This window comes from Emys orbicularis, chromosome 2 (genome assembly GCF_028017835.1).
Source record: "Emys orbicularis isolate rEmyOrb1 chromosome 2, rEmyOrb1.hap1, whole genome shotgun sequence".
In the NCBI taxonomy this organism is placed as follows: domain Eukaryota; kingdom Metazoa; phylum Chordata; order Testudines; family Emydidae; genus Emys; species Emys orbicularis.
The window spans coordinates 101,460,265-101,479,427 of record NC_088684.1 but is presented as its reverse complement, the minus strand read 5'-3'; the positions used below and the strand labels follow the sequence as shown (position 1 = coordinate 101,479,427).

The window sequence follows — 19,163 nt, the reverse complement described above, 5'->3', positions numbered from 1 at the left end:
TGTGGTTTCTCTGTAGGCAAATACAACAACCAGTAAATGATCAATAACATGAATTGGACACTGACACAAGTGTTATTTGGCAAGGATTGTTAGCCAGGATACCAAAGTTATCCCCCTATTCTTTTGACCAAATCTTGTGAAATCTTTAACTCTCAAATGGATAGGCATCAGAAATGGGTCAAAAAAGCTTGATTCAGCATCTGACCTGAAGGTTTGGTGGCACCTGTAAGCTCTCATGAAACTGGCACTTTCCAGAAGGACAGCATGGCAACCTACATGAAGTCACAGACAATTTCTAGAGATGATTGTTCTGCAAATGATATTGCGGCACAGTTGTTCTGTGTACCAATTCTGAAACAGACATTACTTAACAACACCTAATTCTTACTAGTCACTGGTACATTTACACAATATCCTACTATGTCTCTAGCACTACGGGGTTTCTCCAGTACAAGAAATAGAGAACCATTGGTCAAAACATATTTATGACAATTTTCTCCCTGTTGCTAAGACAATCAGGGTGAAGAGCCTCAGCACAGTATGCAGCAATGAATAATTCACTCACATATACATACACTGCTGCATAGACAGTGGGCGAACTTAGAAAGTTTCTACAGTTTTGAAAGCTTGTATAGGTTCTACCAATATTTCTCCATTACATGTATAAAGAATCTCTCTCAAACTGGTAAAAGCATTCAAAATGGAAGAAAATATGTTATGTGTGACTGCTATAATAAGAGATTATAATTTCTGGATATAGGCTTCAAGTCCAATATTCATTTCCTATTATGTGAAACATGATCTCTTGTCTCACATATGTGAAATTGGTATTCAGCCAACTGGACTTTTGTTTGCACATCCAGGTTTTATCTAATACGTGCTGAAATGACATGATGAGTGGTTCCAGAATGGGCTAGAATACTTGGCAAATGGAAAGACATAGCACAATTAAGCATACTGCCTCCATTCACAAAACGATGCAGTTGTTTAGAACATAGTAAGATTTTTTAAAATGTTGGGTGACTGCACATAAAGGTGCCAAGTGAAAGTTTTGTAACTTGTTACTTTGCATACAAGTTCCTAAGCTCTCACTAATACTGGTGGGTGGTGTTACACACAGTCTTTAGGTGTGGAGGAGTCTTTCTAGAAAACTTTTCTTGACTGAATTTGGCCCCAAAAGGCTTTTACTTAACACAAGCACTTCAGTAGAAGCCCCATATCTGTATCACAGGCAGAATTTAGCCCTAGTAACCTCCTTTTCTCTAGCTGCCCTGACTCTCCCCTCTTTCCAACATTCAGCAACTAATCTGTTTTTCACACTGCTCTGACTGCTCTCCCCCACCTATGACTGCCAAGTTCTCTGGCTCTTTCCAAATTGAAATCCAACTCCTTATCCTTGTGTTCAAGCTCTGACCCAGACTACATCTCTTCTTCTATTGCTCCTCATCTTCGCCACTCATTTTGATCTTTGTACCCTTTTTCTTGCTGCTCCCTACCCTTGGAAAGTCCTAACCTTCTTCTTCCTGTGTATCAGGCATCCTCACTGTCCTCCTTCAAATCCCTCTGCAAAACCCACTTTTTTGGTTTGCTTTCTTCCATTCTTGTGTCTCTACTCCTTGTCCTACCTCAATCTCCAACTTAAAACTTCCAGAAAGTATCTGATTTGCTCATTATTTCTATACCTCACATTATTTTTATTTGTTTAGCTCTCTCCCCTGCTTGTTCTTGTTCTTTTTTTTATTTATTTTTATATTCTGTTGGTATTTAATTTTGAAAGTAAACTCTTTGGAATAAGGGACCATGTGTAGTTTAAACTCTGTAAAGAACCATGCAAAGTAATGGTTCTATACAAACCATTTAAAAATAAATAATAATAAATTATAGAAGACAAAGCACAGAAAATCTTAATTCACATTTGTGTGCGAGTCCCTTGATGTCCCTCATATAGACCATGATCCAGCAAAGCACTTAACACCTGCTTGACTTTAAGTACATGAGTATCTCATTAACTTCAATGGGACTACTCACATACTTAAAGTTTAAGCAGCTGCTTATGTATTTGCTGGATCAGGGCCACAGAACCCCAGTGCAGTGCTATGCACACAGCATATCAGCATTTTTTGTCTTAGCAACTTGTAGTATATAGTAACTTTCTTTACGTGTATTTTTTTTTTTTTTTTTGAGGGGCACAGAAAACGATACTTTCATTTAGGGTAGTGAAGTACCAGAATGCACTCTGACACTAACACTCAACACAAAGGTAGGTAGAAGCACTAAGAGGAAAAGCAGACTGTGGTGTAGCCCTGTTACACATTTCATGAAACCAACAACATCCTATTCTTTTTAATTCTAGCAGCTTCTTGTTCACATAATACTAACAAAGTCTGCTTCTCTGCTGTTATATTGTATAGTGTTAAGTATTCAGCTGATTTTTGTGAACTCTCAGGAGTTTTGAAATACTGTATTAATTTAGCACCTCATTTCCTTATGTTGTTCCACCTTTTTTTCTTAATAAGAACACAAAATATAAACAATACTTTTTCTACATGAATTAATCCAGGTTTCAAAGCTGGCCATCTAAACTGGATGGGAATATCTCCCGTTTACACATGTAAACACAGAATGTGTGTGTGAAATGCAGATGGGTCTCAATACTAAATACATCACCTTCATCCCTTAGTGAAATCTTGAAGTGGATTGAGTCCATTTTAAAATCATGCTTTTCTTCAGAATAAATGATAGCAACATAAAGGACCCAGAACTCCGATTACAATCATTTAAGGGTGCTCATTTAGAAAAGTGACACATTTGTATACAAACAGGAGAATAGTCTTACCAGCATGCAAGTAAGCTAGATCAGGGTTTTCAATGTCAGGATGCAGCTCCTTCAGGTGGTTGCGAAATTCCACTGGGACATTGGTTCCATAGTCACATTTGGGGCAGTTATACATTTTTACTCCTTCATGCTTTCCTGTGTGTAAGATATGCTTACGGATATTTTCAGCGCAGTTAGACCTAAAAGGTGAAAAGAAAAGAAAGAGTTAAATTATATTATATACGCACACATATGTAGGAAGGAAGGCCATCCGACAGTATTCAGGCACTGAAAATTAAATCCTGCTGTTATGATGGAGAGACAGTAGGGTCTCTACAGTTAAGGTAGTAACTAGCTTTCCATTTTATGCCAGATCCTGACATACTCTTAACTTGCACAGAAAACATGTCTTCCAGCTGAAATCTCTGAAAGTGTGGAAGTTCCCGATTAATTATGAATCTGGAAGGTTAAGAATTTTACAAAATGAATAGTTTTTTTTCACCTTTGCAAAAGTCTTCTAATATTTTTGGGGTGTGTGAGTGGGGAACATAATAGCTACAAAACTCCTTAACCTAGCAAAACTGATATTATTTGTTTGGCTTTTTTGAGCACCATGCCTTTAACTAGGGTCTAGGTGCAGGTAAGCATTGATGCTTATATTTAAAAGTTCACATGGAGTTCACATGAACCTTTACTACTAAGTTCATAGACCCCATTAGAGTCTTTGCAACTGATTTTGTAAGGATAGTCCATTAACTCCTGCAGAGCTTATAAACTCTACATAGTGATCTTGGGAGAGGGGAGAGGTTGTGTGTGTCAACTTTTCAAAGGCGTGCATGCCTAACTTTTGCATGTGCGTGCACACACACACACACACACACACACACACACGCCCTGAGTTAAATCAGGGTTTGTCTGCCCACACAGGAGTTGGAATGTACAGAAGCCAGAGATGCGCCATTCATTTCACACACTTGAAAAATTTGGGCTGAAAGGTTTTTAACCTCATTTCCAAAAAAGAGTGATAAAAGGTTGCAGTAATAATGAATTTATATCCAAAAAAGTTTACCAAAATTCCCACCCCAAGTTTATACGTCAATGAGAATTTCATGACTATTCAGTATGTATGAATTTAAAACAAAAAAACTACAACATCCTAGAAAGGTTTGTTAGTAGAAGTAAATGATATATGTTACCTGTATCAAAGCAAGGAATATAAATGCTTCCATTTATTTCTGTTTGGTAATACTTTATTAATACTATAGACTCTATTTTCCCCTACATATTCTACGTGTCAGCAGTTAAAGGACACTAACTTTACTCAAAAGTTAAATGGAAATCGTACAAAATAAGTTTCAAATGTGAATGGAAAAGAAAATATACAAATAAACAACATTTAAAATAAAAGTTCTAATAAAATGAGAATATAGTTCATGACACTAAAGGTGGCATTCAGACCAAACTTGCCTATGTGGGAGCTTTGAGAATCTGGGCACCTATATGGAAACTAACTGTTCCCTTAGATGAACTCTAAGGCATTATGTAAAAATTGTTCTTTCAATACCTTGAAAATATTTCTGTGAAATATGAAAACTCTACAGAAACCTTAGAGTTCTGAAGGAAATACAGTCTGCTCAAGTTGTGTGCATGGGCAGTGCTATATCATTTGATCTCTGAACTTGTTCAAACCACTGTAAACGGTGCCACCTTAAAGTCTCATTTGTTTAACCATGATTAAAAGTTCTGTGACTGAACATAGCAATGTGCTGATCAACTTATCAATTGAAATGTTTGTCTATGTGTTGAGCACAGAAAGGCCTAATCATACATTAGGAATAAGAGATCATAAGACATTACAAATGGTTTCCCTTATTAGTTTGCAATGCAGGGATTGTGCTAATAAAATAACCCATGAAGGTGACAACTCGCAAATCCAGGCACTTTTGAAGCCAAGTAATACCCTTAAATATGACATGACAATAATGTACTGCATATAAAATGTTTTTTTAATTATTCACTGTGCCTTGACTGCCTGTTCCATTATCAGTCTTGTCCCTAGTGCTTGGAAAATACATTATTCCATATCTGACATACAAAACACCAAACATTGTATTTCATATTATACTTACGGAATTTAAATCAAATGACTGTACTTAGAAGTCTGTGACTTTAAGAAGTACTGTATCTGCACTAAAATGGTCGCATTATAAACATTTAGCTAAATATTATAGTGTTGCAATAGTGATGATAGTTAAACATCTGACAGGCTTTGTGTTATAAACTCCACTTTCAGGAGTTTATAAACTCTGAGATAAAGATTCCCTTTATGTTGAAATTTGGCAATGAAGGACTTAGCCCAGAAGGAATTCTTCTGCTTCAAAAACTTGAATAAAGTCAGACTTTGGGTTTTTAGTTCTTTTGGCTCTTGAGTTATATCAGCCAAATAAATAAACACAGCTTTTAAGAGACTGGTCTGCATTCCAGTAACACTAACATAGACGTTATTTATGTTAAATTATTATCATTATTCCTTAATATGAACAAGTGTGTTTTTGTCTATATAAGTTATTTCCTATTTTGAATGAATTATGTATATGTGGCAATTTTTGACTGGGCATTCACAGAATGGATATTCCTGGTAGAGAGTGAAGTAGTTTGCAGTTATTGTCTATAGATATGTGAAAATGCTGCCATACAGGAGTGGAGTGGAAACTTTCCCTCTCCCCTTTCTTCCACGCAATGAGTGCTGCTAGAGGGCATGGACAGGGGCAGATGAAATGTTTCCCCAACCCCATTACAATGCTAGGGCATTGTGGGTATTGTTTGGAGTCTTCACCTGCCCAAGATTGCTGCAGGTGATGATGAGCAGGGAGATGGAGCCTTTTCCTCAAGTTAGGCTGCAGATGGAGGGAGAATGGTCCCACTTGTATAAGGCCTGGTCTACACTACGAGTTTAGGTCGACTTTAGCAGCGTTAAATCGAATTAAGCCTGGACACGTTCACACGACGAAGCCCCTTCTTTCGACTTAAAGGGCCCTTTAAACCGGTTTCTTTACTCCACCTCCGACGAGGGGATTAGCGATAAAATCGGCCTTAGCGGGTCGGAATTGGGGTAGTGTGGATGGAATTCGACGTTATTGGCCTCCGGGAGCTATCCCACAGTGCTTCATTGTGACCGCTCTGGACAGCACTCTCAACTCAGATGCACTGACCAGGTAGACAGGAAAAGCCCCGCGAACGTTTGAATTTCATTTCCTGTTTGCTCAGCGTGGAGAGCACAGGTGACCACGCAGAGCTCATCAGCACAGGTAACCGTGATGGAGTCCCAGGATCGCAAAAGAGCTCCATCATGGACCGAACGGGAGGTACGGGATCTGCTCGCCATATGGGGAGATGAATCAGTGCTAGCTGAACTCCGTAGCAGTAAACGAAATGGCAAAATATTAGAAAAGGTCTCCAAGGCCATGAAGGACAGAGGCCATAACAGGGACGCACAGCAGTGCCGCGTGAAAATTAAGGAGCTAAGGCAAGCCTACCACAAAGCCAGAGAGGCAAACGGAAGGTCCGGGGCAGAGCCGCAAACATGCTGCTTCTACGCGGAGCTGCATGCCATTCTAGGGGGTGCAGCCACCACTACCCCAACCGTGTGCTATGACTCCCTCACTGGAGAAACACACAGGGAAGCGGGTTCGGGGTACGAGGAAGATGAGGATGGAGATAATGTAGATAGCTCACAGCAGCAAGGAAGCGGAGAAACCGGTTTCCCCAACAGCCAGGATATGTTTATCACCCTGGACCTGGAACCAGTAACCCCCGAACTCACCCAAGGCGTGCTCCCATCCCCTGAGGGCACACAGGGGACCTCTGGTGAGTGTACCTTTGTAAATATTACACATGGTTTAAAAGCAAGCGTGTTTAATGATTAATGATTAATTTGCCCTGGCAATCGCGGCCAGTACAGCTACTGGAAAAGTCTGTTAACGTGTATGGGGATGGAGCGGAAATCCTCCAGGGACATCTCCAGAAAGCTCTCCTTCATGTACTCCCAAAGCCTTTGCAAAAGGTTTCTGGGGAGGGCTGCCTTATCCCAGTCCGCCATGGTAGGACACTTTACCATGCCAGGCCAGTAGCACGTACTCTGGAATCATTGCATAACAAAGCATGGCAGCGTATGGTCCCGGTGTTTGCTGGCATGCAGACAACATCCATTCCTTATCGCTCTTTGTTATCCTCAGGAGAGTGATATCATTCACGGTCACCTGGTTGAAATGGGGTGATTTTATTAAGGGGACATTCAGAGGTGCCCCTTCCTGCTCTGCTGAACAGAAATGTTCCCCGCTGTTAGCCACGCGGTGGGGGGGGGAGGGGTGAAGTGATCATCCCCGATAATTGGGTGCGGGGGCGAGGGGGGTTAGTTGGGTTTGTGCTGCATGTTAACCCGGAAACCGCAGCCCCTCCTTTTACACTGCAAACCCATTTTAAATGGCCAACCCAACGGGTGCTTGGTATGGGAAATGAGGGCGCTACTGTTTGAAACCATTCCCACATGTTAAGAAGGTTAAAAAAGCCAAAAGACTGTGGCTTACCATAGCTGCCTGCAAGCCGAAATCTGTTGCCTGGCACTGCGTGAGTGATCTCTCACACCAAACCGGCAGGCCCTCAATATAAGAGGAAAAATGCGACCTTGTAACGAAAGCACATGTGCTGTGTAATGTGAACAGCAAAATTTAACGTGAAAGAGTGTACCCATTGTTCTCTAAAATGTGTCTTTTTAAACCACCTCTCCCTTCTCCTCCACCAGCTGCAAATGTTTCTCCTTCACAGAGGCTAGTGAAGATTAGAAGGAGAAAACGGTGGACTCGGGATGATATGTTCACGGAGCTCCAGATGTCCTCCCACGCTGACAGAGCACAGCAGAATGCGTGGAGGCAGTCAATGTCAGACTACAGAAAAGCACAGTATGAACGAGAGGAGAGGTGGCGGGCTGAATCGCAGGATGAACAGAGCAAGTGGCGGGCTGAAGATGATAGGTGGCGTCAGCTTGCAGACAGAAGGCAAGAGTCGATGCTCCGGCTGCTGGAGCATCAAACTGATATGCTCCAGCATATGGTTGAGCTGCAGGAAAGGCAGCAAGAGCAGAGACCGCCGCTACAGCCCCTGTGTAACCAACAGCCCTCCTCCCCAAGTTCCATAGCCTCCTCACCCAGACGCCCAAGAACACGGTGGGGGGGCCTCCGGCCACCCAGTCACTCCACCCCAGATGATTGCCCGAGCATCAGAAGGCTGGCCTTCAGTAAGAGTTAAAGTTTTAAACTGCAGTGTGTCCTTTTCCTTCCCTCCTCCCCCACCCATCCCGGGCTACCTTGGCAATTATCCCCCTAGTTGTGTGATGAATTAATAAAGAATGCATGAATGTGAAGTAACAATGACTTTATTGCCTCTGCAAGTGGTGCTCGAAGGGGGGAGGGGAGGGTGGGGTGGTTGGTTTACAGGGAAGTAGAGTGAACCGGGTGGGGGGAGCGGAGGGTTCATCAAGGAGAAACAAACAGAAGTTTCACACCGTAGCCTGGCCAGTCACAAAACTCGTTTTCAAAGCTTCTCTGATGCGCACCGCGCCCTGCTGTGCTCTTCTAACCGCCCTGGTGTCTGGCTGCGCGTAATCAGCGGCCAGGCGATTTGCCTCAACCTCCCACCCCGCCATAAATGTCTCCCCCTTACTCTCACAGATATTGTGGAGCGCACAGCAAGCAGCAATAACAATGGGGATATTCTTTTCGCTGAGGTCTGAGCGAGTCAGTAAGCTGTGCCAGCGCGCCTTTAAACGTCCAAATGCACATTCCACCACGATTCGGCACTTGCTCAGCCTGTAGTTGAACAGGTCCTGACTACTGTCCAGGCTGCCTGTGTACGGCTTCATGAGCCATGGCATTAAGGGGTAGGCTGGGTCCCCAAGGATCACGATAGGCATTTCAACATCCCCAACGGTTATTTTCTGGTCCGGGAAGAAAGTCCCTTCCTCCAGCTTTCGAAACAGACCAGAGTGCCTGAAGACGCGAGCATCATGTACCCTTCCCGGCCATCCCACGTTGATGTTGGTGAAACGTCCCTTGTGATCCACCAGGGCTTGCAGCAGCATTGAAAAGTACCCCTTGCGGTTTATGTACTCGGTGGCTTGGTGCTCCGGTGACAAGATAGGGATATGGGTTCCGTCTATCGCCCCACCACAGTTTGGGAATCCCATTGCAGCAAAGCCATCCACTATGGCCTGCACGTTTCCCAGAGTCACTACCCTTGATATCACCAGGTCTTTCATTGCCCTGGCAACTTGGATCACAGCAGCCCTCACAGTAGATTTGCCCACTCCAAATTGATTCCCGACTGACCGGTAGCTGTCTGGCGTTGCAAGCTTCCACAGGGCTATCGCCACTCACTTCTCAACTGTGAGGGCTGCTCTCATCCTGGTATTCTGGCGCTTCAGGGCAGGGGAAAGCAAGTCACAAAGTTCCATGAAAGTGCCCTTACGCATGCAAAAGTTTTGCAGCCACTGGGAATCGTCCCACACCTGCAGCACGATGCGGTCCCACCAGTCTGTGCTTGTTTCCCGTGCCCAGAATCGGCGTTCCACGGCATGAACCTGCCCCAGTAACACCATGATTTGCACATTGCTGGGGCCTGTGCCTTGTGAGAGGTCTATGTCCATGTCAATTTCCTCATCACTCTCGTCGCCGCGCTGCAATCGCCTCCTCGGCTGGTCCTGGTTTTGCTTTGGCATGTCCTGGCTCTGCATATACTCCAGGACAATGCGCGTGGTGTTCATAGTGCTCATAATTGCCGCGGTGATCTGAGCGGGCTCCATGATCCCAGTGCTATGGCGTCTGGTCTGAAAAAAGGCGTGAAACTAGTATCTGACTAGTATCATGGCGTACAGGTACAGGGAATTAAAATCAACGAAGTTGGATGTGCATCAGGGAGAAACACAAACAACTGTCACACAGAATGGCCCCCCCCAAAGATTGAACTCAAAACCCTGGGTTTAGCAGGCCGTTGATTTCACGGAGGGAGGGGGAAGCAAATGAATACAGAACAAATCTATTTTTTACATCTTAAGCTGGCAGACGACGGTGCAGCATGACTGATAGCCCTCGGCATCTTCTGGGTGCTTGGCAGAAAATAGCATACTACGACTGATAGCCATCATCATCAAGACAGTTCAATAGGACTGAGCATGTCTGCCCAGGTGCCCATGATTGACAGCCACTGCAGTACGATGATGACGGATACCAGTCGTAATATACCATCTTCTACCAAAAGGCAAGGGGCTGCTGCTGTGTGCAATGCAGCCCCACGTCTGCCAGCCCCACGTCTGCCAGCACCCAGATCGCCGATGAAGGCTACCAGTCATACTGCACCGTCTACTGCCAAAAGGCAATTAGCTGCTGCTGTGTAGCAATGCAGTACCACGTCTGCCGGCACCCAGCGGACATATGGTGACGGTGAGCTGAGCTGAGCTGAGTGGGCTCCATGCTTGGCGTGGTATGTTGTCTGCACAGGTAATCCAGGTAAAAAGGCGCGAATCGATTGTCTGCCGTTGCTCTGACGGAGGGGGAGGTGCCTGACGACATGTACCCAGAACCCCCCGTGACACTGTTTTGCATCATTCAGGCATTGGGATCTCAACCCAGAATTCCAATGGGTGGCGGAGACTGCGGGAACTGTGGGATAGCTACCCACAGTGCAACGCTCCGGAAGTCGACGCTAGCCTCTATACTGTGGACGCAGTCCGCCGACTTAATGCACTTAGAGCATTTTATGTGGGGACACACACAATCGGCTGTATACAACCGATTTCTATAAAACCGGCTTCTATAAATTCGACCTAATTTCGTAGTGTAGACATACCCTAAGTCATGTACAGTGGTACAGACACTATAAGTTAGTAGCTGCCAACAGTTTCATAGTGGTATCTCAACCACCACAATTATCTTTTTGTTCATAGGAAAGGAAAATACTGTGGTAAATGTTTTGGAGTAAAGGATGACATTTAAATAGTGGTCAGATTGTCTGAAGTTTTCTTGATCATTTACTTTTTATCCTTCCCTATGTCACTGAAATGCATCCTTTCCTCTCTACCTTTACTTCTAAAAGCCTAGTCCATATCTCAGTCTTTTCTTTTTTGTGGCCAACTGTTTGAACATGAAAAGTGGGAAGTATTATTCTCACATCTTTGTTTGTCATCCCATCCTATCCTCCATCCCAGCCAAAATACTGCTACTAGAGTCTCCTACCTTTCCTAGCAGGTCATTCCTCTTCCTTGAATCCCTTCACTGGCTTCCCATCTTTTACTACCACACCAAGAAAAAGCTAGTACTCTCTAATTTCCCCTTTTTAGTATCTCTGCTCTCAAGTATTTCTCTCACACTCACACCATACACGCCACCCTGTCCTCCACCCCTAAGTGCTACCATTGACTTCTACTCTTCACTTCACATCTTCTATTCTGTCCTTATGCCTTATGTCGTCCACTTCTTGTTCACTAAGAGCCACATTCTTAAACTGAGGTGCCTAAACCCACATTATATAATCTCTATATACCTATATGCAGATTTTTAGGTACCTAACTAGGGGTCAGAGATTCAGTTATCCAAAGGTGCCTAAATGTCGATTTAGGCACCTAACTCCAGACACAAAATTGTGAAATAGGGCTTTATGTGCCCTTCCTCATCTCTAAGTCCTTTTTAAAAGCCACTTCTTTTGAAGAGGCCTTCCAGTGTTGATCACCATACTGCCATTGTACCCTCAACATGTTGTGTTTGATTTTTTTGTCCCATACAGTGTATTTGTCTGCCAGAATTTTAGACTGTTATTTCTTGGGGCAGTGCTTTTTGTGTGTGTTTGTAAAATATCATGTATATTTATGGTTCTATATAAATAATAAACATTAACACAAAGAAGAGACTTGTAGAGTTGGCAGAAGAGAACTGTAGACTGTTCCAGCAGGGTGGGCTCAAAGAAACTAAGCCAACAGACAAGCTATTTCTATGATCTTATCACATTGTATTACAGCAGGGGTTCTCAAACTGGGATCCCTCAGGGGGTCACGAGGCTATTACATGAGGGATCCCAAGCTGTCAGTCTCCATCCCAAACCCCGCTTTGCCTCTAGCATTTATAATGGTGTTAAATATATAAAAAAGTGCTTTTAATTTATAAGGGGGAGAGGGGTTGCACTCAGAGGCTTGCTATGTGAAAGGGGTCAGCAGTACAAAAGTTTGAGAACCACTGTATTATAGGATATCCCTCAAAAATTTCCTGCGGTTTTAGCCCTGGATTACATTGTAGGCACACATCATCACTATTTTAACTAACTAATTACTCTCTCACCCCATTTAAAGGGCAAACTTAATATGTGGTTTAAAAATATTCAATTCTACATTTTATGATTAAAGCTAAATTGCTTTGGCCTATATTTTAAAAGGTATTTAGGTGTTGCTCTGCTCGGCGTTGCAAAGTCTAACTGACTTAGGAGCCTCCGTCTAATTTGAGATGCTTGGTAGGTCTACACTTAAAACACTGCAGCAGGTGCAGCTGTGCCGCTGTAGCGCTTCAATGAGGACACCACTACTCTTTCAGGAGAGCTTCTCCCATCGGCTTACTTAATCCACCTCTGCAAGAGGCAGTAACTATGTTGATAGAAGAAGCCCTCGCAGTGACATACAGCTATCTACACCAGGGGTTAGGTCAGCATAACTGCATCATGCAGGGTGTGGATTTTTCACACCCTTGAGTGAAGTAGTTATACCAATGTAAGTGTATAGTGTAGACCTGGCCTTAGGCTCCTAAATCAGTTAGGCCTAGCAATGCTGGGTGGAGAAAGACCCAAACACCTTTAAAAATATGGGCCAAAGGGATTAGTTTCTTCCTTTTGACTTCTACAGCCAGTCAGAGATTACTGAGGTGTCCTTCTTTTTGTTACTTTGTAACCAATCCGGAAAATGTTGATTTTACAGCTAGAAATAAATTATGCCAGACTCCAAAAGGTAGTGGATGGGGATTAGTATTAATAATCAGAAGACTGTTCCTCTTGCTAATAGAAATCTTAAGAGGCATCCTACTAACAGGCATTCTGATACGATTTAAAAGTGACAAAAATTCGACTTTATTAACTCTGGAGTTTAGTTTTCTAAACTTGCCCATCCAGAATGCAAGTTGCACACACTAATGTTTTTCAAAGATTTTATATGCATGCCTAGATGAATAGTTCACTTCCTACCACTCTCCAAGCATTTTATTCAAATGCTCTGCTAGTGAAATATACAGATTACACTCTTCTATTATGCAGTACCCACCATCTTGAAAAGACACTGCAAGCATGCAAATGGAAGGTTTTAGAGGCATGAATGGGACATAATACTTATTACTTCATCCACTAGGTCTTAGAGACCATAGCATTTTTCAGGGTTCATATTGTCACAAAAAATGAACTGTTCTTTAAAAGTTTCTCCAGGGTATTCGGCACAAACAGCCTCTTTCTGTACAGGACTGCACATAATCGTAAGTACATCTGGCAACTGTATGTATGTCACTACTTACATCTGAAAAGAAACACAGTGATACAGTAGACTGAGTAAAAAGATTTATTTAAAGTTTCCCCTTTGAGTTAGCATGGGTGAAGTTCACCCTGGTGTAGAGGGCCTGCAGAAGGCCCTTTGCAATACTGAAACCAGGGGTGTCAAACTCATTTCATATGGTAGGCCAGATCCGATATCCTGCTGCTTGGCACAGCCTCTTAAATGCAACTAACGCTACATCTACACTACAGGGGGGGGTCGATTTAAGATACGCAAATTCAGCTACGCGAATAGCGTAGCTGAATTCGACGTATCGCAGCCGACTTACCCCGCTGTGAGGACGGGGGCAAAATCGACCTCCGCGGCTTCCCGTCGACGGCTCTTACTCCCACCTTCGCTGGTGGAGTAAGAGCGTCGATTCGGGGATCGATTGTCGCGTCCTGACGGGACGCGATAAATCGATCCCCGAGAGGTCGATTTCTACCCGCCGATTCCGGCGGGTAGTGTAGACCAGGCCATAGTGGTTCTACACCTGTACACGAGGTTTTGCTGGATTGCTGTGCTGGAGTCTGGACAAGGGGAGTGTGATTTGTACAGTGCACCAGTGTGTGGTGCTCTAACTGGTCCGTATGGACTCTGATGGTGCACACTAAATGTTCCTTAGTGCACACTGATGTACACAGTCCTGTACACATGATGCACACTAGCAAGGTCTACTTGCAGAGGTTAGAGCACAACACACTGGTGCCTGAACAAATCACGTCTCCCGTAGTGCAGACTCTGGGGTTGTGTAAACATGTCAGTAGATTCATGGGAAGTCCGGGGGCTGGATGAAACTCTTCTAGTTAGATCCAGCCCATGGGCTATATGTTTGACACCCCTGATTAAACCCTGCAGCACAAGCTACAACAAATAGAAATAGTAAGCAGGATTTTGATCCAGTAGTTAACAAAGTAGCAGATCATTTAAAAATAGACCATTTCTTACGGGAATAACAACCTCAGTGATGGAAATTAAGCAAACTTCTGCTGAAACCTATCTACATTGCCATAGAATCCTAATCCCATTTACTAGCCAGAAAATAGCCAAATCACAGGAGTCTCACTCAATACTTATAGAAAACACCCAACCAATTTGGAAAACTCGCTATCATTACCTAACTCTCACAGTTATGATTTAAACTAAAAACAAAGGGATTCATAGATTTAAAGACCAGGAGGGACCATTATGATCATTCAGTCTGTTCTCTTACATAACACAGGCCATAGAATTTCACTGAATGATTCATGCATCAAGCCCATGTATCAAGACACGCACATACACACACACAGACAGAAGAAATCTACTACTGACTACATTTTCCAACCAGATTCACCAATTTTTAAAAAGTAAAATATATTAAAATGTGGCCAATCCCTAGCCAGAAAATGCATAATCTCTGAAACAAGAGGACCTTGCCTATATTTGGGGCTAGCTGATAGCTGTAATGGATATGTCTTCCATGCACACCCCATCAGAAACCACCCTTTTTCAAATCAGTTTGTTCAACATGCAGTCTGTTTCAGTAAGAAAGAAAAGTGCAAACAAACAGCTTCTTCTGTTCTGTGAGGATGCCCCATTTCATGTCCAGTATTTTTGTGTTAGCAGAGAAACACACAGAGAAACTGGTTTATTCAGGCACAACATTCACTGAGGACGTAAGCTCCCTGCCTAACTCATGACTATCCAGAAGAAACAGCTTATGCACTCAAGGTTTGTCTACACTAGAGTTTTGAACTCAAGTTAATTGATTCCAATTAATTCGAGTTTGCTACCATGTTTGTACACGTTAATCTGGACACTCCAAAAATATTTGTTCCAGTACACAAACTTTAGTGTAAACATACCTTCCCAGCATTAGAGGGAAACAAATGAGAAGTATTGCCAGCCCCGAGTCCTGAAAAATCATGAGTCAAGCCTCAAAATATCACCATGAGATTAATTTAAAATTCACAAGGTTTTTTTTTAAATTTTTTTTTTGTCTTCTGGTTTCTGAGCCTTTGGGATGTACTTGGGTCACATTTCCAAGCTCTTCCTCGCAGCCAGGAGAGTTAGAAACTTAACATTTTGTTTATTAAATGAAAGCGGAGATATTCACATAAATCTAGCAGCTGGAGCTTTAAGAAAAACATCAAATTTTGAGAGACTCATGATAAAATCACTAGAGTTGGCAACACTACAGAAGATTACAAAGAGGTCAGGCCCTAAAAGACAGACACACCCCAAAGAGTTCCTCTCTTAATGAGGTAAATGGATGTGCTTTTCAATAGTGTTAGCTCATTCGAGTTAGCTTAACATGTTTGAAAAGCCATGTCCAGGCACAGGTTAAAACATCTGAACATGTATTAGCCTGTGTCTGGATGAGGTTTTTCAATCATGTTAAACTCATTCGGTTGAGCTAACACGACTGAAAAAACACAGCCAAAACCACCACACAAAAGAAGCAGCCTAATCAGTCGTGCATATTGCCATACAGAAACAATGAAACAACAGTAAAACAGAATAATCCATGTTCATACTGTTTAACTACATACTGTATGTTTCACAAAGAAAATAATGAAAAACTATTTGGGATTTACTCAGAGTATTGAAGTCACACTCGTGCCTAATTATAATAATTCTTTCAGCTTTTCTACACTGCTAATTCTGTATTTTTTTAATGATCTATTTGTTATGACATACAGTATGTGTGACAGATGTCCAATGCTGGCTGCTAAAAAGCAGCAGAGCCCTGTAGGGCAGCAGCAAGAATTAGTGCATCAGCACTGAAATGGATGGGAAACTGATAAATTACTACTTGTGTCCCAGTTTTCTTCAGCAGAATATTGTGTCCAAACTGTAGTTTGGGCCAAATATTCACAATTATATTTATAGTGTACATAGCCCAATTTTAAGGAATTGATTATTTCAAATGTATGCTCTTAAGAAGCTGATCTCAGTGGGCCAATTTTACTCCTCCATATACCAAATTACAGTAAATGGGCTTTTTGAAGGGAACTATGGAAGTGCTGGAGTGATATAATCCATCCCTTGCTCCCTGCAATGTATAGGCAGGCTGTAACATCATTCCCTTCAAAGCTATGGTGGACAAACAATACTTGCAACCTCTCTCTGCAACCTCTTATGGGGTTCCCGGCCATTGAATCTGTGTAATGTACATACAGTGGTGTGTCTGAAGGCCTACCCTCAGTAGCCAATTCTGATCCAGCCTTTTTGGGGCTGGCCCCAGAATGCCCCTTAGAAGCATGTAAGGAATGCAGAGATCTCCTTTGCACACTCCACCCCCGCACGGCCTTACCAAGAGTTTCTAGTGGCAGAAACGGGAGGGGATTTTCATCCATCAAATCTTTGCTCTTGACTAATTTCACACTAGCTGAGAATCACTGGATTCCTTTTGGGGGGATTTCCCCCCCCCCTTTCCTTTTTTATTTTTGCAGGCTGGATACTGAAGAAGCTGGCTCTAGAAGAGGAGGGTTTGCTGTGCATAGAAGACACACAAATATGTTTTGGGAGGATACTAGGCAGATCATGAGGATCAAAGTGGGGATGGGAGGTTTAACTAACACAGGCCTGGATTCAGCAAGAATCTTAAATACACATGGAATTTTAAGTACCAGTAGTCCTGTTGACTATTTCAATGGGACTACTCATGAGCTTAATGTTATGTGCTTGCTTAAGTATGCTGCTGAAATGGGGACAGGGAAAGCATTCAATTAAAAAACAAAAAACAAAAAACTGGATGGGATAAGACTAAGTGAAGATGCTCCTTTCCCTCCCCCTTAATGGCAATTATTTTTCTAGCATACTTTTCTAAATGACCACCTGAAGTTACACTGAAAAATTCAAGTCACTGTACACACAGTTTCTGAAGCCTCAGTGAGGCACAAAATGTTCCCACAAACATACATGTACAGATGGAGGCTATGAAAGGGTCTGGATTCTGCAGGCTGCAGGGAGATGAAAAGGACTCCTAACTTTGCTGAAGTCACAGATGATAGCAGCAGACCCTAAAGGCTGCTTGTCAGTCTTGGATGCAGATGGCCCTTCTTCCAACTGGCCTTTATGTCAGCTCTTTCAGCCATTCTGGTAGCAGACAAAGCTCCCTAGAGGGCACGTCCTGTTGCTCTGCTGCCTGGGTTAGTGTCAAGAGCAGTATTGTCTCTATTACCTCACCTCTACGGGATTTGTTATGCTATTATACTGCCTCCCCCCTACCCTTTGCCACTCCCACCACCCCATGAAGCTGGAGCTCATTCTCCCTCTCATTTCAACTACTCAGATTTATCTTTGGAATTAAATCTTAATTTCCTGAAAGATTAATTTTGAAAGTAAATATAAAATCACTGCTGATAAAATTTGTGGATGACACAAAGATGGATGGAATGGTAAATAATGATGACAGGGCAGTCATACAGATGAACCGAATTGCTTTGTAAGCTGGGCCCATCCAAATAAAGTGCATTTTAATACAGCCAAATGTAAGGTCATACACCTAGGGACAAGGAATGTAGGCCATACCTGCAGAATGGGGGACAATACCCTGGAAGGCAGAGACTCTGAAAAGAGTCACTGTGGACAAACAGCTCGATGTGATACTGCTGCAAAAGGGGTTAATGCAATTCGTGGATGTGTAAACAGGTCAGTAGTAGGTAGGAGTAGGGAGAGCATTTTGCCTCTCTATACATCATTGGTGAGACCAATACTGGAATATTATGTCCAGTTTGGGTATTCAAATTTTTTAAAGGATATTGAAAAAATTGGAAAGGGTGCAGAGAAGAGCCACAAAAATTATTCATGGGCTAGAAAAAAGTGCCACACAGTCAGAGATTTAAATAGCTCAATCTGCTTAGTTTATCAAAAAGAAGATCAAGAGAAGACTTGATCACGGTGTACAAGTACCTTCACTGGGAACTAAAAGGCTTTTTATTTTAGTGGAGAACACCATAACAAGAACTAATGACTAGAATTTAAAGCCAGACAAATTCAAATTAGAAATACGACACATTTTTACCAGTAAGGGTAATTAACCTTTGGAACAAACTATGAATGGAAGTGATGGATTCTCCATCCCTTGATGTCTTCAAATTAATACTGGATAACTTTCTGGAAAGTGTGCGTTAATCTAACATAAGCTATTGGGCTCAATTCTGTAGTAACTGTATGGAATTCCATGGACTGTGTTATACAGGAGGTCAGACTAGGTGATCTAATGGTCCTTCTGGGCTTATACCTCTAAATCTATGAAAAGTATGGTTCAACTCTGATAAATGTCACCATGAGGTTCCATGTTTGTTGTCTTTCTATGACTTCCATAGGAAATGTGCTCAGTTAAAAATGGAATCTCATGGCTCATCAGCAGTAATAAATAATGTGCTGGTCCAATTTTTGCCCTCAGTTACATCTGTGCAACATCATTATTCTGTCTTCACAGCATCATTGTCTGCACGGGGTAGCTAGCAGCAGTGTTCAGCACTGCAGTTGGAGATTACCTAGTAATCCTGTTAATGATGAGTTGGGTGAGAATAGAATACAGCTCCTTTTCCCATCGCTGTGTTGGTTCTCCGAGAATAGGAAGCAGCAACATTCATTTTTGTCATTACAGGAAGTAGATATGCCTCACCTCACAGGGAGTAGGTGTTCTTACATAGCCACTTTACAGAGAAAATTCACACATGAAGTAAAATGTGCTGTGCACATCACCAAAAGAAACTATGAAATGGTGTGCGGTTGACTCAATACATC

The 19,163-nt window shown here is 42.6% G+C and overlaps 1 protein-coding gene across 1 annotated transcript in view; it reads right to left on the bottom strand.

Annotated features, from left to right (window-relative positions):
- Positions 1 to 19,163, bottom strand: part of ZNF407 (zinc finger protein 407) — a 445,265-nt gene that overhangs the window by 126,221 nt on the left and 299,881 nt on the right. The window contains exon 8 of the mRNA XM_065398752.1: positions 2,837 to 3,015. Within this exon, the coding sequence (XP_065254824.1) occupies positions 2,837 to 3,015 (179 nt within the window). The remainder of the gene's footprint in view (positions 1 to 2,836; positions 3,016 to 19,163) is intronic.